Source organism: Ictalurus punctatus, chromosome 4 (genome assembly GCF_001660625.3).
Source record: "Ictalurus punctatus breed USDA103 chromosome 4, Coco_2.0, whole genome shotgun sequence".
NCBI lineage: Eukaryota > Metazoa > Chordata > Actinopteri > Siluriformes > Ictaluridae > Ictalurus > Ictalurus punctatus.
Window position 1 is genome coordinate 26509364 of NC_071284.1, and position 25166 is coordinate 26534529.

The window sequence follows — 25166 nt, forward strand, 5'->3', positions numbered from 1 at the left end:
CCTCAGGTTTCCTGGCTTCCTCCAGTTCCGCTCGTTGCCCAGGCTCTGTAGCCACCATCAACACATTCATACTATCAATGGAATGGCCCCACTTTCTGGTTTCAGCTGCTCACGCTGCAGTCAGAAGAAATGGCCACAAGTGCTGTTGCCCCTCACCATCAACACAAATAAGACATCCTGTGCCACATCTATCCCTTCCTCACCTGGCGAGGGCAGGGTCCTCAATGTGGGAAGGTAAAGGAATGGGTTACCGATGTCAGAGTTTGATAGATATCAGTAGTTACAGCAAAATTCATATCAAATCCCAACACTGACCACCAATCACCATTAAGACTCCAAAATACCAACCCAGACCAATATTCCATTAAAATACCACTATTTTTACATAAAACCACAACCTATCTTTACCATTAAACAACAAATTCCAACAAACATCAATATTCTTCATTAACTAAGGCATAAAACATGATAGGTCATACTGTTATAGGGGAAAAATCAACAACAGGGTGGTGTGATCATGGTTTCAACCCTGTACTTGACTGTTTTCCAATAACAGCAATGTTTTATTCCTCTTATACAATAACACTTTATTTATTAATGAATGACACATCATGCTTTGTAACGGTTTAAATTTACATTTAATGTTGTGGAATGCCCATGAGAGAAGTTATTTCCTGTTATCACGTACATTATAGTATCTATAAACAGTTGTTGCTTCAACAGACAATGTTTTTCTTTCTTTTGAAGTTAATAAGACCAAAAAACATGCCATGTTACAGAGAAAGTGGAAAGCCCAAACCGCTCTGTCCTTAAGAATTTCACATGGCAGAATACTTAATGACTGACACGAAGCTTTGACGCTGGAGACTCCTTGCATAAATGTCAACAGAAAGGGTCAACATATCAATGGTTATATGTTTGTCTTAGTTAAATAACATCATATTTTTGACCCCTTTTTTTATTAGGCTTAAATTATATAGAGCATCAACAAATAGCAACATTCAACAAATAGCAACATTCACCATAAAACACTAAGAGAAACAAAACATCCCCCCATGAAAATACAGACACCCACATTCACCATCAAATGCCAGTAACACCAAAACTCATCAACAATCCACATTAATATACAATATCTACTAAAATACCAGTACTACAGCACCAAACCCACCATCTATACATGCTATGTGTTGGTATTTGTTGGAGAATGTCATATTTTGTATATGATTATATTTTAGTATAGTATACTTATATTTGTATACTACTTAGAATAAGTAGTGTAAAGTATGGCATGCCCATTATAATGAGAGGAGCTGGCTTCAAATACACTTATCAGATCATCTTCCTGATCATGATTTTAACCCCACTGATGCATGATTTGCAGGTTCCAGGTGGCTCAGATCCTGGAGGGTGACCAAGTCTCTGTGGTGACAACCCCGGTAGAGTCCAGTGACACAGATACGATAGACTCTACCAGCATGGAACCTGCTGAAGAATTATCCCTACTTGGGGGATCGTCTTCTGCAAACTGTCTCTCTTCAAAGAGCAAACAGGATGTGAGTGACTGACAGAAAAACATCCACAATTGTTCTCTTTCCTTTCACACTAGCATTTTTTTTCTATTACTTCCTGTCCTCCGTCTCTTTTTCTCTCTTACACAAGGGTTTTATTTCAGTGAGTAGGAAACTATACATGCGTGAATATCCCTATGTGGCACGCTGAATGTGAGTCAGAATTAATTGCTTATTTGCATACAGTGTCAGCTGTTGCCAAAGCATTAAGTATACTATAATAATAATAAGAAGAAGAAGAAGAAGAAGAAGAATCACAACAATAACAACAACAACAATAATAATGAGATTTGATGGACTGGCATCCTATCTAGGGTGTATTCCCACCTTGAAATACATGTATATATTATTACCAGAGGCACACAGACGAATATCTTTATAATTGGCTTACGGTAAGGTTAAAGTATTTTCTAAGGATATGACTCATATATTTACTTTGATGACCATTTTACAAACTCTTAGTAATCGAGTCATACTCTCTTACTCAAACTATAGTTTCACCTCAAATTCCCACCATTAGTTTCCGTCTTTCCCTTTGTCTCAGAATAGCCGTGCTTCTCTCCCCGATTGTTCTCTCATTCTCTCTTATAAAGTGTACACAGGCTTTGTGTAACATCCTTTTATTCTGTTAACTTTCATATCAGATCTTTAAGACATTGAAACACTTTTTAATTACATTTGTGGCACTCTTTATCATTATGGCCATATGGACCATTTAGTTTCAGGAGATGGATGCAAAGATGGTGGATAGATAGATGGAGAGATGAATGGTACAATTGATAGCTAGACATTTGTGTCTCTTTTTTGTGTTTGACTCTGTCTCTCTCTGTCTCTGTCTCTCTCTCTCTCTCTCTCTCTCGCACTCTCTCTTACTCTCTCTCTCTCTCTCTATGTATAGATGGATGCAGTAGCTAGACAGATCAATAGCGATAGACAGATAGATAGATAGATAGATAACAAACATTTATGAAAAAAATATTTCCTCATAATGTAGAGATAAGACACAAACAGGATAACATGCTAGGTAGCTACCAAATACAGCTAGCTAGCTAACTAGTAAAAGTAATTACTAAAGTGAATTACCAAAAAAGCCATCTTGATTCAAGGCCATTTCTGATCTGATAAACAAGCTGGCTGTGGTTACAATTATAACTTTAAAAAAAAACAAAACAAAAAAACAAAAAACAAGACAGCTTACTTTTTAAAGAAAGGAAAATGCCAGGATAAAATTACCTCTCTTATGTGTGTTCATCAGCTGCCTTTGGCTAATGCTAATTCATCGTCAGAGCTGACCTCTAGTGTATGAAGGAAATAACTGCACATATCAACATTTTCTCTACTCAAACTCTACAAAATAAATAGTGAATGGAAACATTTCTGCACATATCTCAAACATACCTTTTGTGTCATTGTGTCAGGATTTTTTTTATAGCCCAATTATGATTAATTGCATGATTTTATTCAGGGAAAGATCAACATCTTTATATTAAAGTGATAGTTCACCCAAAAATGCAGATTCTGTCATCAATTACTCACCCTCATGTCGTTCCAAACCCATAAGACTTCTGTTCATCTTCGAAGCACAAATGAAGACATTTTTAATGAAACCTGTGAGATATTTGTTCCTCATTTACAGTCCGAGTAACCAAAACTTTCAAGTTCCAAAAAGTTCATTAAGGCACCGTAAAAGTAATCCATGTGACTCTGCATGCGTGTTGTTTTGACATATTGTTCCTGACTTGTCTTTTTTTACTCTTTCATTAGATGAGTGTGTGAATGAACTAGTGGAAGAAAACGTGAAGCATCCATCAGGACTACGTCATCTACACCACAGCAAGCACAACCTCGTCGGTGGACTCCTAAGGAAGTGTCGAGGCTGAAGCAGGATGGGAATTGTATTCACCCCTATGGGGAGTTAGCCTTGAATTCCGGAAAACAGGAATTGGTCTTTATAAGAGTTTTTGAAGCTATTTTATTATGTTTTTAAAAAAAGAAACAATTTTTTCTCAGGCCTTGCGAACTGAGGGTTTAAAAAATCTGTAAGTGAGAAAACTTTAAAGGGGAGAGATGAGACCTGGCATAGTACCCTAATGCAAAATGTGAAATATAACCAAGCACTATGGAAATTGTAGTGTAGACCTTTATAAATGTAAATGATTGTCCCTTATTAAAGCTAAACACTGCTCCACTAAACATATACAGTAGAAGGTATGCATCAAATATATTACTATTATTGAATGAATTTTGGTCATCTAATGCTAATAGATCACATTAAATAATCTGACAGGCACAGATATTTTTCCAAACATAGATCCATACCTCCAAAACAGGTACAGCCAATTATCCCATTAAAACACTTATTTCACTGATGTAAATAACTCCTGATATGTACTGTATAGTGTAGCATGTAGACTGGTATTATCAGTTATTTTATATTAGGAGCATATCATTTTTTTTTTTTACTCTGTAGACTTGTGCAGGGGCTTGATAGGTGGCATTAATTTTGTTCTCATGAAGAGATCTGCCTGAATAATATGGTTCTCAATGCATTAGAGTCAGCTCCTGCCTTTGAGGGCAGAATTGGGTAGTATTAAGATCAGAAAAGCTCTATGCGTTATGCATGTAGCTGCATTTAGCTGTGCTGCTGTTGAGTATTAATGTCTGAGCAGTTGCTTTTAAATCGCAATCCAAACCCTAATGTTTTTCCTGCTCACTGATAGGGCTCATGGTATGATAACCTAGTCTAAAATATCATGGTTTCATGGTACCACGGTATTAATCAACCATTTAAAAATGCACAAGTTGGTGGTGAAAATGACACTTTTTCAACAGTGACATTTCCATAAATCTCCTAGGCAGTATTTATCACATTGTTAAAAAGCTGAAGCTAAAAGAAAGAGTAGCTTTGCAGAGTCACAGCCAGACACAAAAGGGACAACTGGAGTAAGGAGCTTGATCAAAATGAAAAACAGTATTAGAAAATTCATTTTAATGGGTATTTTGAAGAAACGAACCATAAGGAAACTATCCAATTATACGCCGTGAATAAGCATGAAACTGCAACATCGTATAACCCTGATCAAATGGGGCAGTAGTAACGCATTGGCTCAGAAGGCTTTTTATGCCACCAGGGTTGTTATGGTGTTGCAGTTTCATTGTTATTCACGGTGTATGATTGGATGGTTTCCTTATGGTTCATTTCTTCAAAATACCCATTAAAATGCGTTTCCATCTATTACTGTTTTTCATTTTGCTCAAGTTCCTTACGCCAACTTCCTTCTCCCAAGATGTTCAGGCCACACTGCAGTTTAGAGTTTACACTGTGCTCACTCACCTAAATCAACTCATAAAGCACTTAATTAGCTGAGTAAGGTGAGAAAGATCAAGGAAACAGCTAAACTGCCTAACACTGTGACCCTTTCCAACTGTTCTAGCCTGGTCTTCCTCTAAGATCTTGATATTGTCAAGATAGTAGAAAAATTTTCAGCAACACATTCAGGATTTAGCTTTATTATTCCATCATTACTAGGATTCCATGAGGAAAATATATTTTTTAATAGGGCTTGCTCTTAAAAGAAAGTCTAAATTTTCTAACATAGCTTGCTTCGATAGCTTGCCAATGCTAGCTAGCTAACTTCATACACAGGTTGGACTAGCTATCTTAATTTTAACTATGAGAGTGTCTTCATGTAAGCTTCTACTTGAACACATACAACTGCTAATCCAAACACTAAAGAAAATGTTTCTCTCTGAGACACAGTTAGAATGCGTTATAAACATATTAGAGTCTTCACTAAAGGAATGCTGGCATAGCAAATACTTCACAATATGGTATATGTTGAATATTACAATATATTGACACATGTTTAAGCCAGAGTTAAGCTTTGTTTTAAACTAAAGAGCAATATAAGGGGGCACTAATGACCCATCAAACCACTGTGATATCCCATGGTGCATCATCAAAGCTACCTCCCTGTGTAACTAGTTATCACTTATATTTTGCTACAACATTTTTGTTCATTTTTTCATCCTTGCACAATTTAGCAGTATGCCTCTGCATGTGTGGGAATTTACACTGAAACAATGGCTGGTGTAAACTATACTGGTGGAACACCTGAAATACGCACAAGCACACTCATGCACAGGCCTCTGCTTAGACAAAGGCACGAAACAGATGATGAAAATAAATGAACTTCATTGGTTCCGGTGTCCGGCGGATATCATTGCGCCTCAATTTAGTATTCACAGAAAACTACAACGTGAAAATACTATAGTCAAAAATTATCATCATATGATTTGCAGTAATATTCAAACCTTGAACAAATCTTAGATTTTCATGTTGTTAATGTTGTTAATGTTTTCCTTATTTTATTTTTTGTTTTATTTTTGAGTATTGAAAACTCATGATGCCCCCCCCCCCCCCACTCCCCCACCCCCCAAAACAGTATTTTATTATATTTTTGGGATCTGAAATCTGTGGGTTCTACCATACTTGTTACGGTGTTAATAACCAGACTGATGTAATGAGAATGGAAAGAAAAGAATCTCTGCATCATTGTTGCTTTTTATTTATTTCATTATAACATCATAAGCTTTGTCTTCATATTTTACCTCTTTAAATAAAGGATAAGTCTTGAAGAAATATGTGACTTTGTGAATCTTTGAAGCTGGCATATTACATACTGATTAACGTTTGGAGACAACAACAGAAATGTAATTGCATAAAAAAAGAATGAAAATTAAATGTGAATGCCAGTCTGCTTCAGTTAAGCAGAAACTTGCTAACATAAGCAAACATATTTTTATGACTTTAATTCAAATCAAAAATATAATTACATACAGTAACTCAAAGAAAAGGCATTGCGCAAAGTTGGATATTATTTGTTTTAGCTGATATTTAGAAAGCAGAAATACTATATACAATCTGTTATGAACATGTTATGACATTTAAACATATCATAATATATTATGTCTGCACATTAGTTTGGCTTTATTATGAAAGTAATGAGTAAGAGACTTTGGGATGTGCTGTTAAGAGACTTTTGGATGAGACTTTGTGGTGTGATGTGGCCTGACATGAAGCAGAGTTATCGTTACCACTGGAAAGTTTATTTTACTTGCCTGTAACAGCACGCCCCCAAGTGTTTAATTTCTCAAATACCAGAGCTGTGAAACAACTGCAAAACAAGTTAGGACCTGTTATTACTAACGTTAACAACTATAAACAATCGTTTCCTCACCAGCCTGTTTTTTCTGCTTATCAGTCTTTTTTCTCTCCTCATCCTGAAAACGTTCTTATGTTTGACAAAATTAAAAGAATTACTTTTCCTTTGATTATTACAAAGCCCTGACACTGGAGACTCCATCCAAAAATCTCATCACTGAAAACTTCACCTTATCAACCACACACCAAATCTTAAACGGGAAAGAAATATCCATATATCTAAATCTGTTATTATTATTATTATGAAAATGTATCATTTTCATGTATTAATGACCAAGACAGGAAACTGTACAAAGGGACACTAGGTGATTCATAAGTACTAAATTTAGGAAATTGTTCTAATGCAGTTTTAGTAATTTAGTAACTATGTTTACAAATGAGGCAGAATTCAGTCCAAGCACACTGGCTCTCTGGCAGACCTGGGTTTTAAAGTTGCAGCATTCGGTCCCTATCACAAATCCAACACGGCTCTACCATTACGTTTTATTTCCCAGTATTTCACTTTATTGTTCGGTCTATTCGTTCCTCATACAGACTCCTCATTGTCTTTCATATTCGTATTCTAAATGTTTAATCTATTTGAGAGCTTGATAAATGCTTATCCTCCTCAGCATTCTGGTCTTGCTTCATCTTCTTAGGTAAACTGCGTCGGAAACCCTGGCCAGCCAAGAAGTAGAGGATGGGGTCAATGCAGCTGTTAATACTTGCTAGGTGCCTTGAGACCTTGTACACTATTCTAGATCCCACCAGGTGGTTGCAGCTTACTGTTAAGTAGCGGAAAACATAATGAAGACTCCGTGTGAGGTGGAAGGGTACAAAGCAGACTATGAAGACCAGCATCACAATAACAATCATCTTTACAGATTTTCTCTTGGAGTTCTGAGATATTGCACCTCCTACTCTGCTGGGTTGGATGAGTTTACGCACCATCAGGCTGTTGCAGACTATCACTAAAAGAAAGGGTATTAGAAAGAAACTGACCGAAATGAATGAGCTATAGGGCAGGAAATGCACAAAGAGGTGGTCCGCTGTGGTGTCTGAACATCTTTCCTTCTTGATTTGGGTGAAGTAGAGAACTGGTGCCTGGAAGATGAGGACAACTACCCAGACAAGGACTGAGACATAACGGGCACGGCAGGCATTAACCAAGCCCATCGATCGCACCGGGTGGCAAACAACTATGTAGCGATGGACGCTGATGCACGTGAGGAAGAGGATGCTACCATATAGATTGGTATAGAAGAGAAAGCGTATAAGTTTGCAGAACACTTCACCGAAGGGCCAATTTTTCTTGCTTGCATGATAATATATCAGAAAGGGTAGTGTGAGGATATAAAATGTGTCACACACAGTCAGGTTGATCATGTAGATGGTGTTGGGGCTCCAGTGTTTGATCCTGAACACGATGGTATACATGACAGTGAGGTTGAGCAGCAGGCCGAACACTAGCACCACGCTGTAGGTAACTGGAAGCAGGATGTTGTTGAAATCATCGGTCAAATTGCATCTGGGGAAAGCACTGCTGTTGACGCTGGACACATTTAGAGTGGCCATCTTTATTCTTTAAAGCCTGACAAAAGTAGAGAGAAATGAAGAAGCTGTTAATAGTCACATTATACACTGATGTTAGAGAGACTCTCTGTACCTTAGACTCTCTGTATCTGGTTGTGTTAATGGAAGTAAATCATTAAAGCTCACAGTGCTGTGGTTCTACAGGACCTAACATTTGCATGAAGTTTTTTTTTTATTTTCCTCCACTACCACAACTAATTCACTTTATTTACAATTACTTTGTATGACTTTGTAGATTCTGCACTAGCCCTTCAGGAGCTGAGGCTTTCTACTAGATTCTGGAACGTGACTGTGGGAATTTGTGCTCATTCAGCCACAAGAGCATTAGTGAAGTCACGCACTGATGTCAGGTGATAAGCCCTGGGGCACAGTCAGCATTCTAGTTCATCTCAAAGGTGTTCAATGGGGTTGAGGGCAGGGTTCCGTGGAGGCCACTTGAGTTCTTCCACTCCGACATTGGAAAACCATGTGTTTACGGACCTCAGTTTGTACACATGGGCATTGATTTACACATCTTAGTTCCAGTGAAGGGAAACAGTAATGTTTCCACCTTTGTGGCAACTTTTAGTGTATAAAAAAATCAATAAACCCTGGAAAAGTGTAAATCAATTAAAAGATAAAAGATTTAAAATAATTTAACTTCAAAACCCAATCAAAATAAAGAAAATGCTCAGTCAGTAGCAGCAATATCTGAAACCGTGGAGACAGATTATCATCCCTGGTGTAATTAATCAGAGAGGCTATCTTCAATTTTAAATACTTTAAAGGAATCCAATGGAGATAGTGGAATTTCACAGCTCAAACATGTACAGGTATCGTCATTCGATAGCTGAGTGCACAAGACTAGCTAGCTAGATCTTTTGATGTTTTACAGGATGAAAAAAAAGATCTGATTTTCATCCTGGTCCTGAGGGCCCACAGCACTGCACTTTTTGCATGTCTCTCATATCCGACACACTCAGCTCAGTTCATTAATCTCTCCCCTAACGAGCTGATGATCTAAAAAACCTAGCAAGTTACAGAAGCCCCAACAGCATTTTGCTAAGTTAGCTAGCCAGTCAACATTACTTTTCTTTATATGCCTTTGACAATAGAAGTGCTGTTCACTTCAGCATAGCTCACTCAATTAGTTAGGCATAATTATTCAAAAATGCATTCCTTGGATACAGAACATTTTCCTATTGGTTGTATAAACTGTAGACATATAAAAATGTTATTCATCAAGTAGTTTTTCACAAGATGACAATAATCTTACTTGAGTAAATGGAGTAACTACTTTTATTTTATGTATTATTACTACAGAAGCAGCAGTGTTCTGTACTTTTTACACCACTGGAAACTATGAAAAAAAAATCAGCCTTAAAGAGGTAGGAATCCATGTCCAGATATGTAGTTTTGCTAGGTATTAAGATAAATACCGTAGCTGCCTTTGTAGTTTTTCACTACAATAGTAGAAACAGGATTTTACTATCTGAACTGGTCTATTTTGGTTCCTCATGTAAATTAGTAAACCTTCCATCACTACCAAGCTACATGATTTTTAATGATCTCTCATTTGCTTGGGTGAGATATATGAGTGTCTTCGCGTGTCTGTCCAAGATGACGTAATGGTCCTTGGTTCACATTTACTGTAAGGCCAACCCACAACTTTTTTTTATATATATATAAACTTCTTTAGAAACAGAAAATTGCTTTGTAAACCCAGAAATGAACAAAATAATAGATAATACAATTTATCTTCTTTTTTATTTGTGGTTGTTTTTTTTGTTGTTGTTTTTTGTTTTACATATTTCTTGAAAATTATGGTTGTTGCTCTTTAAGATAAATAAAATATCCCACAAGGCTTTTTTTTGGCTACTGATGGCATAGTGCATGTTCACACTAGGCCCCTGGGTTGCCACTATATCATAAGTAGTATATAATGGATAGTATTGAGCTACAAAGCACTGACATCAATCAACACTACATCAATAAACAGTAAGTAACACTTGGTCTCTTATATACACGTATACAGACACACATACACACACAACCCTTTTTTCATACATCTACATCAGGAATTTAGTAGTCTCCTCTTCATTCGTGCAGAAAAGTGGAAAGAGGCAACATTTTCAAGTTTATCAGATTCTAATGCTCATTGCCTTCATTTGATGACTAATCATATGTATTTTACTATATAAACATCATACTATACAGAAATGAAGTAAAATATCAGACATGAAGAGTACTCACATGAATTAATCCACAAGAAAATAACTATATCTCTCTTTCCTCCCTTCTCTCTCTCTTCTTGCTCTCTCTCTCTGTCTCTCACTCTATGTTCTGCATACTTTTATCACTCTGCGATGCCTCGGACTGACTTTCTTTTCAACAGTGTAGGCGTTTCTACTCATTGGGCAAGTTGCTTCTTGTTATTTCCTAACACAAACACTCACGGATTCAACTTACATGACTTTCGAAAAAACTTTATAATCTATTATAATCGTGATTAGGTTTCTTGATTCAGACAAACACAAAAAGTCACTGTATTTGACTGTCTAGCATATGTCTTAAATCTTTTTATTCTACACCATTGGGAATTTCAGGCAACTCCAATTTGATCCTATTAAATCAAACTCTAAAATATGTTTTATTTCCAAATATTTTACTTTACTGTCATGGTCTTGTCATTCCTCAAATAAATATTTAGTTAGCCTACCAGGTATTTACTACAAAATTGAGCTACAAAGCAAAAGCACTGAGCTACAAATACTAATCTTGATTGGTTTGGTGGATAAAAAAAAAAGCAGACAGTATAAAGTGAACAGAATAATCAACATAAGGGTACAAAGAACACAGAATAAAGAATCATACGGGTCTGTTGTTATGAGGTCTGTACACAGCTTTGTAAGTAGTTATACGACTATGACTAAAGTCCATAATGACACAACTAGATATTGCAGAGAGGGGAGGTGATGCGGAAGTCAGATTACTATTACCCACAATATATGATACAAAACTGAGGTATGGCTATGAAATGGCAAATGATTAGGATTTACAGTTCTTGTTTGGATTACTTACCAGCAACAGAAACATTAACCAGGGACACACAAGTGCCTGTGAGCAAGGCTCTTAGCACTAAAGCAGAAATATCACTTTTTTAATTGACATGGACATTATTAACACATAATTCTCATGTGAATCAGCTGATCAACTGAACCCCGAGATGTTAAAATTTATTACATGTAATAATACTAATAAAGTGACAGAGTAGTATTGGGGTTTTTTTAGTTTTGTTTTTTTAATCTCTATATTTTGTTTATAGTATTGTTTAATGCTTTTTGTGTTGATGATGGAGTGGGGTAATGGAATTTTAATGTATAACACACTTTGTGTTACATTCTGTTTGTAAGAAAAGTGCTATATAAATAAACCCTGATTGATTGATCGATGGATTGATTGATGGATAGATTGATTGATTGATTGTGGATAACTTTGCCATGCCACAGCTCCAAGTTCCAATCCTAAACTTGGGTGACTGTCTATGTGTAGCTCAAGTGCATGTCCTCTCTGTGTCTGTGTTGGTTTCCTCTGGTTTCTATGATTGCCTCCCACCTCCCATCTGCTTTTATTTCCAAGAAACTTACAAATCAGATGGAGTCTGTTGAGTCATAGAACTGAGCAGTGAAGTTTTACATGTCTTGCCCTAGGGCACAGCGGTAGGTCTTTGGAAATTCATGGATTTAAACTCACAATTCTGGTTAATGACATACACGTAACGTCTGAAAATAGCATTCAGAAAAACAAAGTAATCCTTTAAGTTTTTAACCTTTAGTTTTTAAAAATAGAATATACATGTTTGCTATATTTATTTTCTAACATCATTCTAGAGGGAAGTATAGTAATTCTTTTAACCCTGAAAGCGTGTACGTCCATTAAAAGATGCGCAAATAATAAATAATTGAATTTCAAGACCCAGTCAAAATAAAGCAAATGCTCAGTCATCAGTAGCAAATGTCTGAACCAGTGGAATCAGTTTAGCATCCCTGGCCTAATTTATCATGGAGGCTATATTCCATTTTAAATACTTCACAGGAAACAGCTTAATAATGATATGTAAATTGTGTGAAGCAAAACATGTGGTGATACAGTATCAGCATTTCACAGCTCAACATCCAACAGATAAAACATGTACAGGTACTGAACTGGTTTATTTTAGTTCCTTGTGTAGACCAGTACACCTTCCATCACTATCAGGCTACATGATTTTACTGGTTTCTCAGATATACAGTATGAGTGTCTTTGTGTCTCTGTCCAAGATAAGGTAATCATTTCTGTTTCACATTTACTGGGAAACCAACCCACAGCTTTTTGATAAGCTTCTATAGAAACAGAAAATTACTTTGTAAACCTAGAAATGAAAGGAGACGTAATAAGAGGTACTACAGTTTAGAGGTAATACAATTTCATATATATATATATATATATATATATATATATATATATATATATATATATATATATATATATATACATATTTCTTGAAATTATAGAATTATAGATGTTGCTCTTAGAGTACTTAAAATACCCGATAGGTATTTTTTGTCCACGATGTGTTCACACTAGGCCTCTGGGTTGCTACTGATTCACAAATATTATATAATGGACAGTATTGAGCTACTGACACCTCATATTAAATCAATAAGCAGTAAGTATCACTTTATACTATGTATTTAACATCCAGAATATTTGAGTAACACTTTACATTAAGGTTTCCTTCACTAACATTATTTACTGCATTATTTAATGTAAATTCTTTTTGGGAGTCATGTGAATGTGTAACTGATTTCTGTTTCTTTGAGAATATGTGTGTACCCACCAAGACCTGCTTAACATACAACAACGGCAAACCATTGTTCAAAGGAAAACTCAGACACCTTGGTTAAGATTTTGGCTAACTGTACACAGCAAATTGAGCAGAGTAAAATTTTTGGTGTTGATGATCAATCTATCTCTACTTGGAATTGATCTAACTCTGCATGTTGTCTAATCTGTTAGATTTCACACTGTACCACGAAAGAGTTGGTGTCAAAATGGAGTGTTATAACTGTTTTCTAGAAATCACCTCTGATAGTGTCACCTCTATGGTGGAACGCACCATTAGGAGTGACTGACTTAGATCAGACTGGTCGCTGATTGGTCCATCCTTCTGGCGGGAGTTAGGTTAACGGACCCCTCCCTTAATTCTAGTGGAATGCATCGCAGGTGGAAGTAAGGATTATTTTGTGGAAGAAGACTTTTCGCATTCTGTCGGTAAGTAACAGTTTATTAGATGACTCAATGTGTGCTATTGTTATATACAGATGAAAATATGTATTTATACTTTGGTATGATGTTTATAGTCACTGCAAGGAAGAGCAACAGTAAAGCTAGAGCCGACAAACTAATGTTACCTAATGTTAACGTTACCTAACGTTATCATTAGCTCCTAATTAATTGTCTGGCAAGCTAACATTAGCTAGCGTTTGTTTCTTCTACTTAAATACGGTTTCTGAATACTGGTCTATAAGTGAACTAAATGGAAATCTCGTTGAGTTTGCCCATGTCAATTATGTGACGTTACATCAGTTATGTTAACAGTCTTTTGAAGAAGGGAACAGCTAAAATTAGCTAGCTAATTAGCTAAAGTTAGACAAGAACCAGCAAAATCCCACAGCAAAATCCCCAGTGTTGATTTAACACCCAGAGTGTTGAATTTACACCCTACAGTGTTTATATAAGTCCATTGGACATAAATGAACACTTTGGGTGTTAATTCAACACTAAGGATTTTACTGTGCACGTGTTAGCTGCATGGAAGCAAAGATCCTGATATGAGGACTGGGCATATCATACTTAAATTCAGATTATCAGACATGTGTGGGTAGTTAATTTGAAGTTGGGAAGGTAAATTTGAAGGACTCATTCACAAAGAGGTTTTTCATGCATACTAAAGGCATTTTCACACAGGAAGCCACACCGCTAGTATTCAGTTCATTTTCAATGGGAAGCGGGCAGGTCGGTAGCGGTAATGTCACGGCAGTCCCAAGAGAGTTGGCGCTAGTGCACAAAGAGAACGTCCACCCGCCTCCGAAATGAACAATGTTAAACTATAGAGGTGCAGGAATTACAGCCGAACCAACTGACAAATGAATGCGATTGTCCTCAAATTATCAATTTTCTTCTCACTTTTCATAAACAAGCAATAATCTACCCAACAGACAGAAAATGTGCTAAATTTGCTGACGTGTTTATTGCATGTCTTGACATGAATTCACATCGCGCAATGCACTTTTGTGTAACAATGTCTTGTTTTAGAGAGGCATTATAACTTTGGCTCCTATTTGGACTGTGCTGTCCTGGCTTGATTAACAAATAGTTATTCTACATCCACTTACAGGAAATGCTAGCAAAAGTGGAGATAGGAGGAGTGCAGAATATTTAAAGTTAAATAAATAAATAAAGTTCCACAGACTGATGAAGTCTTTCAATTTGAGAAGTTCTTTCAAGAAGGTTTGTCGTTTATTTATGGGAATATTTTTGCATTTAATGCTGTTATCACTGTAGCTGAACATGCAATATTACAGATTCTCTAAATAATGAGTTTGCAAGTGCTATAGTGTTAGCATATGAATTACAAAAATGGTTTTGTCAGCAAACAAAAATAGTCTCCATGCCTATTTAATATTGTATTATCGCAATGTACTGTACTTTTTATTCTCCTTGTAACAGATAAGTTTAGTCTGCAGCCAGACAGTTTCAGTGAGGGCCAGCTCTCTGTCACTGATGTATCAGGAACAGAGGTGGATGGCGATGTCTTTGATGAACTTGTTAAGTCAGGTGTCTTGACCTTCAAGGTCCTTTTACCAGTAATGGGTAAGGATTTGAAGGCATGGGAAAAGGCAGGGGTTTGATGAGGTATCACAGGCAGTGTAAACTAAGAGGCATATAGTGTGTTGTCTAAAATATCTTTTTGAGGGACCTCAAACTATTATCATTTGCTATACTGTTGATCATTATGTTAAGTTCATCTTATTCGTATATGGAAAGTACTTAATGAAGATAATATACTTTATATTTTTTTTATGTAACCATTCAAGTATTTGTTGAAATGCTTTTGTTACTGATAAATACATGTACATTTAAATTGATTTTGTTCTGTCTGCGATTTTGTAGATCTGGATGTTCAGCTGGTCTCAGATCAAGCATCCTCTTCTGTACTGACTCCAATATCCCCAGCTTCATCCCATTCCTCAGATTCCACAATTGTCCTTGAGTCCACAAGAAAGAGGAGGAACCCAACAGGGTTAATGGACCAGAATGAAGCAAGAGAGGTAAGCTTTGAATAAATGCATTTAAAATCCTCAATTACGTAATTGTTAATTGTTGATACTCATCTGTAGAAGTGTTTTGTAAATGTATTCTCGGCATAAAGGAAAGGCATTAAAAATCCTCTTAAATTTCCATGAGCATGTCATAACAATGTAAGACGTTTTGGCAGAAAGTTGATTGTGTTCTGAGGGCCAGTCCAAAGGGTGAGGAAATCTTCAAGGAGTATGAAAAGACCAAAACACTAACAGAGGCCACACGTGAACAGATGGTGACCGTCCTGGTTGCAGACATGTTAGAGCTACATGGGTAAGAATTGGAGGTCACTTCCCGCCCTTTGTCATCAGAACAGATTCATGTGGCGCAGCTAAAGAATGCTATTCTGTGTTGGTGGAAAAGGGGCATTTATTCTTTAACTTCTTGCAAAACATACATGCTTGCAAAGTAAACTGATTTATTTTGAAAGGAGGATTCCATCGTCAAGTGTGAGGACCAGTTACACACTGGGTATTGTGAAACTTTTTCCATACCTCCAAGATCCTTTCTCCAAACATGGATATGTAAGTTCTTGTATTCTGTCTGAAAACCCAATCCAGTGTGTGTTTTTATATTTTCTTCCCTTTTATAGTTAAAATGATCTTGTTTTAGATGACTGTTTATAGGTTGCTCAACTTTGTATTTTCCACTTGTTTTTGTAATGTTATATAGTCATTGTGTGAACTTATTGTGTTGAGTAATTCATTCTTGAAGCCAAGCACGAGATGCCTCTGTTTGGGTCTTTTCTTAAACAGGAACACTACCATGATCCTGAGGGTAATACTGGCTTCATTGCATGGAGGATCAAGACAGTTCAACGTAACAACTGTGCTGGCTCCCGGTGTCATTCCAAGACTGTTCTTCCGGATGGTCCAAAAACCAGACAAGAATCTCTGTTAACCTGTCAACAGCTATTTGGTGAGGAGTGCAGGGAGGCGATATCTACAATAAGACTTTCCACTGATGAATCTGTGGTCAAAGAGAAGATGAGAGCGACTTTCCAATATCGACAGAAGATGGTCGTGAGGATGCATCATCTTCAGTCCTGGATTTGTTCCCTCGTTTCCTTGATGTAGATGGATTGGTAAGAAAATCTTTAGCTTTGGAAGTAGTTTTGAAAAGAAAATTACCTTCTCTGTAGTTATTAAATGAGTTCACTGGTACAGTAGAGAAAGGAGTTGTTCAATGATCACCATAACACCAACAGGCTGGTCCAAACTGAGAAATTCAACATTCTAATCTTTTATATCCCAAATGTATGCATAAATAACACAGCAGATCTTAATTTTTAGTATTTGACCTTTCATCCATTTATGTCTGTTATGTTTAAACCTGTATAAACCTTGTTTATAGATCAGGATTTCTCCATGATGTTTGGTGAGGAAGTGTCTCAGAAGTTCCTGGCAATGTGGTCAACATTCTTCAAGCCAAAAATCATTGCAGACTGCAAGACTCTTAAGAATATGGGCAAGCTGCTGTCAGGAACTGAACCTGAATCTGAGGACTACAATGGTCAGTATAAACTGTTTTGTATTTTGTATGTTTGTAAAAATATTTGTAAAAATAATTAAAGAGAGATCATTTAATTATTTTGTGATGTCTTTAGGATGGGACAGTGATATGTCCTCAATCCTTTTGCTGCTGCACCTGCTCCCTCCAACCTCAAGAAAAAAAACATCCAAAAAACATCCAAGATCAGTTCAGCTCAAGCAACGAGCCATCTTGTGAGATATCTTAAGGCATGCAAAAGTTAATATTTAAACATCAGATCTTAATTTTAGGAATTCTTGAGGTGTAGATTATTTGGGGATTCTGAGACCTGCATCTCATTTTGCTTACTCCACCTGCAAACAAGATGTGACGGTGCTAGTGATAATGTAAAAAAACATGCAGAGAGTTTTATTGCCATATTTATTTTAAGTCCCTTTGTTGACCTACAGGAAGGAGCCAGTGTGACTACCTTCATTGAGAGTGCTGACACAAGACAACCATTCCTCCTCTGCATCGGTGAGCAAAAGAAGGATATCCAAAAGTTCTACGTTATTATCGACCAAAAACCGATCCCATGTAAGGCGTACACATCAGTGGCAGCTTTTGATGAACTGTTCAAAGCTCACTATGTCTTCAGTCTCTCATATGATGAAGCTCTTTGTGATTTCTACCCATTTATCCAAACCACTATCTATAACATCAATGTCGGAAGAGCAAGGGAGAGCTCGCGTGTTAAAGAACTTCTAGCATGATTGCTGCAGCGAGATTAACAGCCTTGAAGAGGCAAAAAAGTCATGTGTGCTCAATTCATTACAGTATTTCTATTGTACTGATAACTATGCTGTTGACATCATGCATGATCTGCTACAGGGTGTGGTACAGTATGAACTTAAGCTGGTTTTTGAGTACCTTGTCAAACAGGACTACGTCTCTTTGAACACATTGTCAGATAGGATACAGAGCTTTAATTATGGTTACACAGACCGTAAAAACAAACCAACTGGGTTAAAAATGGATAAGAGCAAACACCTGGGAGTGAATGCCATGCAGTCATGGTGTATTCTGCGCAACACTCCACTGATATTTGGTGATGTCATTGAAAGGAATAACAATCACTGGAACTTTCTCCTGCTTTTGATACAGATTGTCAATATAGTGTTCTCCTTCACCATAACTGATGGGATGATATGTTACTTAAAAGATCTGATCTGTGATCACCATACTCTATTCAAAGAACTGTTTCCTGACAAGAGGTTGATTCCCAAGCACCACTTGATGATACACCATCCGAGATGCATTAAAAAAAATTTTTTTTAAAAAGAATATAAAAAATATTTTAAAATATTTGCCACATAAAAAATATGTGGCAAACATTTCAAGAATCTCATTAAATCATTAGTAAAGCAACATCAACGTCAATTGGCATTTAACTATGAAAATTATTGTTTTAGAAGGTTTGAATTTGGTACTACAACATCAGAAACCATCTGTAACTTGCAAGGTGGGGAAGAACTCAGTCAGACATTATATTTAGAAGCCTGTTTGAGTGTTACAAGTACAAAGTGGGTCAGACATTATCGTACTGAGTATCAAGTTGGTTTGTTCATGTGCACTGGATGTACCTATGATCTCCCTGTGTTCAAAAAGATCTGTGAGATAATAATATATGAAGAGAGTGCTTTCATAATTTCCTTTAATGTAAAAACGATGTACTATGATGACCACTTCAATGCATACTGTATAGAAGATGACCAAATGGATGAGTTTTCTGTCATCTCTGTGAATGAACTGACACATTTTAGGCCATTTGAAAAGCAGTGCTCTAATGAGAATAATCAAAGAGACTACATAGAGCCCAATTGTTATATTTAGAAAGACTTGACTTTGATTGACTTGGCGTCAGTAATGTTAATGCCTTTTAAAAAATAAAACTATTATAAAGCAATCAACTTGTTTTTTTTTCTTTATTTGCCTTTTAGATTTGTAATCCATTTAAATGTCATTTTAATTGTGATGTAGCATATTAACACTATAGTATTAGAGGCAACTCATTTTATAGTATGCAATTAACATTATGAGAGTTAATGAATTACACATGAGAATTAATTTCTAAAACTACACACTGGTGTTGAGAAACTAACACTTGAGTAGTGTTAAATTTCAACTATACAAAGAGTTGATGTGAACTCTCTTAAAGTGTTGGCATTTTAACACTGTAAAAAGTGTTAAAATGACACTGTGGAGTGTGGACCCCTCCGCACACTTTAAAAGTGTTGAAATTAACTCCAATAGAGTTGATTTGTTTCAGTGGATTTTGCTGTGTTCGACAGTGTGGAAAGGCCTGCAACAGTGTGGAAAGGCCTGAAAGACCGCACCAACTACAAGACGCCTCTTGTGGACAATCAATGGTTGGCTGACGAAATGATAGATTTGACAAACCCAGGCCTACACCCCACACCAACTCCAATCATTTCTCCACACATACTACTCTGCTGTTTGTCTGGTCTTCCTGAAACAAAAGTCCAGGAAAGCACCAGGTGCAGATGGTGTCTCACTCTCTTGTCCAGCTGCCCCTGTTTTCACACAGTTCTTCAAAAGTGTGATGTACCCTCCTGCTTCAAACACTCCACCTTCATCCCTGTCACAAAAAAACATTAGGATTGCAGGGCTGACTACAGACCTGTATACTTAATGTAAGTAATCATGAAGTCTTTTATGAGTAATCATGAGTTTGAAATGTAAGTAAGACATGAAGATTGGTGCTGACACATCAGAAAGATATCACTGGCCCCATGCTAGACCCCTTTCTTTTTGCAGGTCAGTGGACGATGCAGTCAACATGGGACTATATTCCATTCTCCAATAACTTGACCATGCAAGGATCCTATTTGTGGAATTCAGATCAGTGTTTAACACCCTTATCCCAGATCTCCCCTAGACTAAACTGATTCAGCTCTCTGTGCCTACCTCCACCTGTCAGTGGATCATCAGCTTACATCCAGCAGTTTGACAATCAACACTGACAAAAATTTCAAAAGAGGTGGGACACTAATGCTTTAAACAGCTATCCCCTACAATTTGGGTTTACTTTTAGTGTTAGTATTGGGTTCAGTTCTATTTTTGTCTCATATTAACAATGTTGGATGCTACTGTGTTATGTAATGTTGCTATTAGTACTTTCTGGTGTCTTCATTGAGCTAATTTCCATATATAAACATTTAGACATTTTGGTTAGATCACAAACTCGTTTCATTTATTTTTAACAGGAATAATTCCAAACACAGAAAATACATTTCAAATAACATTTTAACATTCTAAGTGAAACCCTTACTGCTACACATACAGTAATTGTGAGCTTTGATTTGTGTAAGCATGAGTGTTTTTATTATCTTTGCAGTTTTACCCGTTTTTATTTTATTATCAGTAGAAGGAAAATGAAATTAACAGGTTTTGGCTGATTTTCTTGTCAGCAATCCTACATGAAATAAAACTTAAGACTTAAGAGTTATAAAGAATCCTTTAGGCCTATATTATTTTGTAATAATAGTCCAAAGGGTTTTCCATAACCCTTAAACACTTCCATATCCCTTGCACCCTTAATAACCCCCAAGGTTATTAATTTGTATGTACACTCTATGGAAAAAAAATCACACCAAAAAAAGGATTCCTGGTAGTTTCTAGTCTTGTCTTGAAACAAGACATCCAAAAGATATCTGTTTAAGCTTTACTTTTTAATACATTTCAATATTTACATATTTAAGATTACATCATATAGCATTTTACAAATGAAAAGTATACAGTCCAAGAACAGAATGCATGAGGGTTAAGAGCCTTGACCAAGGGTGCAACACAGTGGCTCTTCTACTATCTAGAACTCAACAACAGATTTACCATTACAGCCATTACATTACAACCGTTACATAACAACCAGTGGTTAGCATGTTCGCCTCACACCTCCAGGGTTGAGGTTTCAATTCCTGCCCTATGTGTACAGAGTTTGCATGTTCTCCCCGTGCTGCGGGGGTTTCCTCCGGATACTCTGGTTTCCTCCCCCAGTCCAAAGACATGCATGGTAGGCTGACTGGCATGTCCAAATTGTCCATAGTGTATGAATGGGTTTGTGAATGTGTATGTGAGTGTTCCCTGCCATGGATTGACACCCAATCCATGGTGTACCCCGCCTTGTGCCCAACGCGCCCTGGGATAGACTCCAGGTTCCCCACAACACTGTAGGATAAGCGGTATAGAAGATGGATGGATTATATTCCATCTATTTTCCTTCTATGTTTATCATCTCCCTGAGCTTCCTTGACCTTCTCAGCTTCTCTACAGATGTATAGTGGTCTCATATGGATTTAGCATAAATTAGTCTAACCACCTATTGCTGGTAAATAATATCCAGATTGAGACTCATTGCTTACCAAACATTTCCAAAAACCTTACTTATCATTATCTTAATAAGAAAAAAAAGCTAAAGCAGGGAATTATTGGAAATAAAGCCATATTTAATATTTTTCTCATTTTCGTTGTATCTTATCACTTATGTATTCTCAAAGAGCTATAGATGAGTTGCTTTAGATAAGTATTTCTCTCCTATTCCCCTTTGTGATCAGACATTTAAAAAGCATGTCCGTATTGGTTAACTATGTCTGTCTGTGAGAGAATTGATAATCCTTTGCAATGGTAATAACAGCTTGGGGCCCCATGATCAGTAAGCACCAATTTAGCTCAGCAGTCATGAAAGCACTTCTGTGCACTTCATAACTTTCTTTAATCCATTGCACTTGCTTGTCTTTCAGATTCATATTTCAAATCATTTGCTCATAAAGGGGTTGAGAGGTACTCACTCTTGCCCTCTCTCTGAGATTGCTTGTGTTTCTTGCTTAGGCTGCGTCGGAAACCCTGACCTGCCATGAAGTAGAGGATGGGGTCAATACAACTGTTCACACTGGCTAGTGGCCTTGTGACCTTGTAAGCTATGTTAGAACCCTCCAACAATGTACAGTTCACTTTTAAATATCGGAAAATGTAATACAGACTCCGTGTGAGGTGGAAGGGCAGAAAGCAGAGTATGAAGACTAGCAGCACTATGATGATCATCTTCACTGACTTTTGCTTGGAGCGTTGGGACGTGGCACCTCCTACGGTGGTGGGCTCTTTAAGTTTTTGCACCATATGGCCATTGCAGACTAGTACTATTGCAAAGGGTATCAGAAACAAAATGACCGAAATGGCCGAACTATAGACCACAAAGTAATTAAAGAGGTCCTGAGATGTGGTGTCATGGCAGACTTTATTGGTGGTTCGGGAAAAGTAGAGCACTGGTGTCTGGAAGATGAGAACGATTACCCAAACGAGGACTGAGACATAACGGGCACGGCGGGCGTTAACCCACTGCATTGATCGCACCGGGTGGCAAATGCCAAGAAAGCGATGGATGCTGATGCAGCTGAGAAAAAGGATACTACCATACAGATTGGTATAGAAAAGAAAGCGTATAAGTTTGCAGAAGGTTTCAGTGAAAGGCCAGTCATTCTTGTCAGCATAGTAGTAGATCAGAAAGGGTAGTGTGAGGATGTAGAGGGTGTCACACGCAGTCAGGTTGATCATGTAGATGGTGTTGGGGCTCCAGTGTTTGATCCGGAACAAGATGGAATACAATGCAATGACATTGAGCACCAAGCCAACAACAAACACCAACCCATAGCTGACAGGAAGTAAGATGTACTTGAAGTCCTCATTAAATTTGCAGTGGTATTGGGAACTGCTGTTGATTAAACTGGAAATGTTTAGGGCAGCCATTTTGCTTCATGGAAGTCTGATAAAATAAATAATAAAATAAAAATTATATATATATATATATATATATATATATATATATATATATATATATATATATATATATATATATAAACATTTTTAAAGTGGAGCCTTTCACAAAAGATATACGTTTATTGATTTATTTATTCAGTAGATGCTTTTATCCAACTTCAAGCAATTTAGAAAATAGTCAGAATCTGAGTTAAGGATAAAACTACGCAGCTCAGCTTTCCATTTACAGTCAGTTCATCTCTGAAACTAGTTTCAATAACACTTTTAAACAGATAAAATACTCTTATTATAAAAGATTATGATCATTCTTCAGGAGAAGTTGACCAGTTTCTGCGTGGCTGAAACTCTGGGGCCTGATCAGCGTTCAACCATAACCAGGATGTTAAACAGGATGCTTTATGGAGCCTGAAAACTGTATAATAGTGTGTGATGGGTATTTTAACACTTCAATACCAGTTTTAAACAAACAACAATGAACAATGGAGACAGCTATAGTATAGACTACAAAGTATAGACTGTATTGGTATCTAGCAGTTCAGGTTGTTACAAACAGGTCTGAGCACACGGGCAGGTAGAAAACACACATTTTCACTTTCTCGCTTATAAAATACAGATACATATAATCATCTAACTTTAAATTTCATTTGTTAAATGATATACTGCACTGGTCAATGTGCATAATAGTGTCATTAAGGACACTATATTTGTGTTTCATTTGGGAGGAGGCTATCTAAGTAAACTGCAATTTTGTGCTCATAAAACACCTGCCACAACTGAAAGGCACCATTAGGACAGTGTCTTCTAAGGTATCTTAGATATGTAGGCCAAATTTCAATGAGCACTGCATGTCCATTTCAGAGAAGGAAGCAATGCCATGAATCTATTCACTGGACATGACCCGAATGCAAAGCCTGCCATGGTTTTCCTGATGCTAATATGTTGAATGAAATATAATGAATACTATGTTGAATGAAACATTTTGAGATCTACTCCATCTATCTCATTTCCCTTTTCATTCTCTCTCTCTCTCTCTCTCTCTCTCTCTCTCTCTCTCTCTCTCTCTCTCTCTCTCGGTTCCTTTCATATCAAATGTAAACGAGTATATATGACACATACCAAAAATGAGCTGGAAAGCCAGGACTCCTCATACTAAGTTGCTCTGCTATTAATAAACTGACAGAACTTAGTTTTTCTTTATTACTTTTTCTCCACTTTATTAAAAAAAATGCATCAAATGTGGTAGAGTTGTAGTACTTGTAGAAAACATAAATCAGAAAGGGTACTCACAGGTGTAATGATTAATCCAGGAGAAATAATCTTATTGTGTTCTTTCTTCAAATTCTTCAGGTTGAACCTCTCATACCGATATGTACTTAATGGGCAAGTCACAGCTCGCTGTCTACTGTCTCTCTCTCTCTCTCTCTCTCTCTCTCTCTCTCTCTCTCTCTCTCTCTCTCTCTCTCTCTCTCTCTCTCTCTCTCTCTCTCATGCTAAAGCAAAGCACTGACTCTCTCTTTTAGTGTTGTTTTGCAGAAAGAGAAAAATTAATGAGGTTATGATATGGGGACCAACCAAATGTCATAGACTTGTGGGGACATTTTACACACAGACACACAGACAGACACACCCACACACACCCTACCAGCAGCAGCATTTTAAACATACTATAATTACTCATAGTAATTATAAGTATATCTCCACAAGTATTGCTTTATATGCTTATCAGGTCTGGAATCCTCAGTTTTCATGCAAAAATTGTTTGAACCGTTAAAGGAAAAGCCTGTTTGCTTCAAAATTGCCTCCATTTTTTTCCATTCTGAAGAACCAGTGCCAAAGAGCAGCAACAATTAATAATTTGTCCATTGTACTGGGAAAAGACCCCATTGTCCCAATATTTTCAAGTTATTAGTGTCAGTGAAAGAAACTGAAAAAAACCCCAACAACAACAGAAACCATCACAGAAATTCGAATGGTTTCCACTATAAATACCATTACAAACCACCAGCTAACCATTAAAACCATTATTGGTCCTTAATGGTATCCACATGCCACCAATAGAAAGCAACAAATTACCAGTAGAGACCCACAGGGAC

General features: G+C 36.8%; 3 protein-coding genes and 1 long non-coding RNA gene across 8 annotated transcripts in view; 2 read left to right on the forward strand and 2 right to left on the reverse strand.

The window, feature by feature from the left end:
* relt (RELT TNF receptor) overlaps nt 1-6213 on the forward strand; it is a 40985-nt gene extending 34772 nt beyond the window's left edge. For all 5 annotated transcript variants that reach the window (XM_047153241.2, XM_017466512.3, XM_017466511.3 and 2 more), the window contains 3 exons: nt 7-234; nt 1385-1556; nt 3336-6213. In XM_047153241.2, coding sequence (XP_047009197.1) covers nt 7-234; nt 1385-1556; nt 3336-3347 — 412 coding nt within the window. In that variant the 3' untranslated portion in view covers nt 3348-6213. The remainder of the gene's footprint in view (nt 1-6; nt 235-1384; nt 1557-3335) is intronic.
* Nucleotides 6118-10746, reverse strand: LOC124628063 (P2Y purinoceptor 2). The gene is made up of 2 exons (XM_047155139.1): nt 10600-10746; nt 6118-8365 (listed from the first exon to the last, which is right to left on the reverse strand). Exon 2 carries the CDS (start codon nt 8347-8349, stop codon nt 7366-7368), a length of 984 nt encoding a protein of 327 aa, XP_047011095.1. The 5' UTR covers nt 8350-8365; nt 10600-10746; the 3' UTR covers nt 6118-7365.
* Nucleotides 10747-13444: 2698 nt separating this feature from the next.
* LOC108263999 (uncharacterized) lies at nt 13445-19160 on the forward strand. Its single transcript, XR_008393925.1, has 7 exons — nt 13445-13659; nt 15562-15719; nt 15887-16023; nt 16181-16274; nt 16506-16834; nt 17104-17262; nt 17357-19160. It is a non-coding gene; the product is annotated as an uncharacterized LOC108263999 (long non-coding RNA).
* A 1293-nt stretch (nt 19161-20453) lies between these two features.
* LOC108263933 (P2Y purinoceptor 2) lies at nt 20454-24656 on the reverse strand. Its single transcript, XM_017465158.3, has 2 exons — nt 24361-24656; nt 20454-23059 (listed from the first exon to the last, which is right to left on the reverse strand). The coding sequence occupies exon 2, from the start codon at nt 23041-23043 to the stop codon at nt 22063-22065; it is 981 nt and encodes a 326-aa protein (XP_017320647.1). The 5' UTR covers nt 23044-23059; nt 24361-24656; the 3' UTR covers nt 20454-22062.
* Nucleotides 24657-25166: the final 510 nt, after the last annotated feature.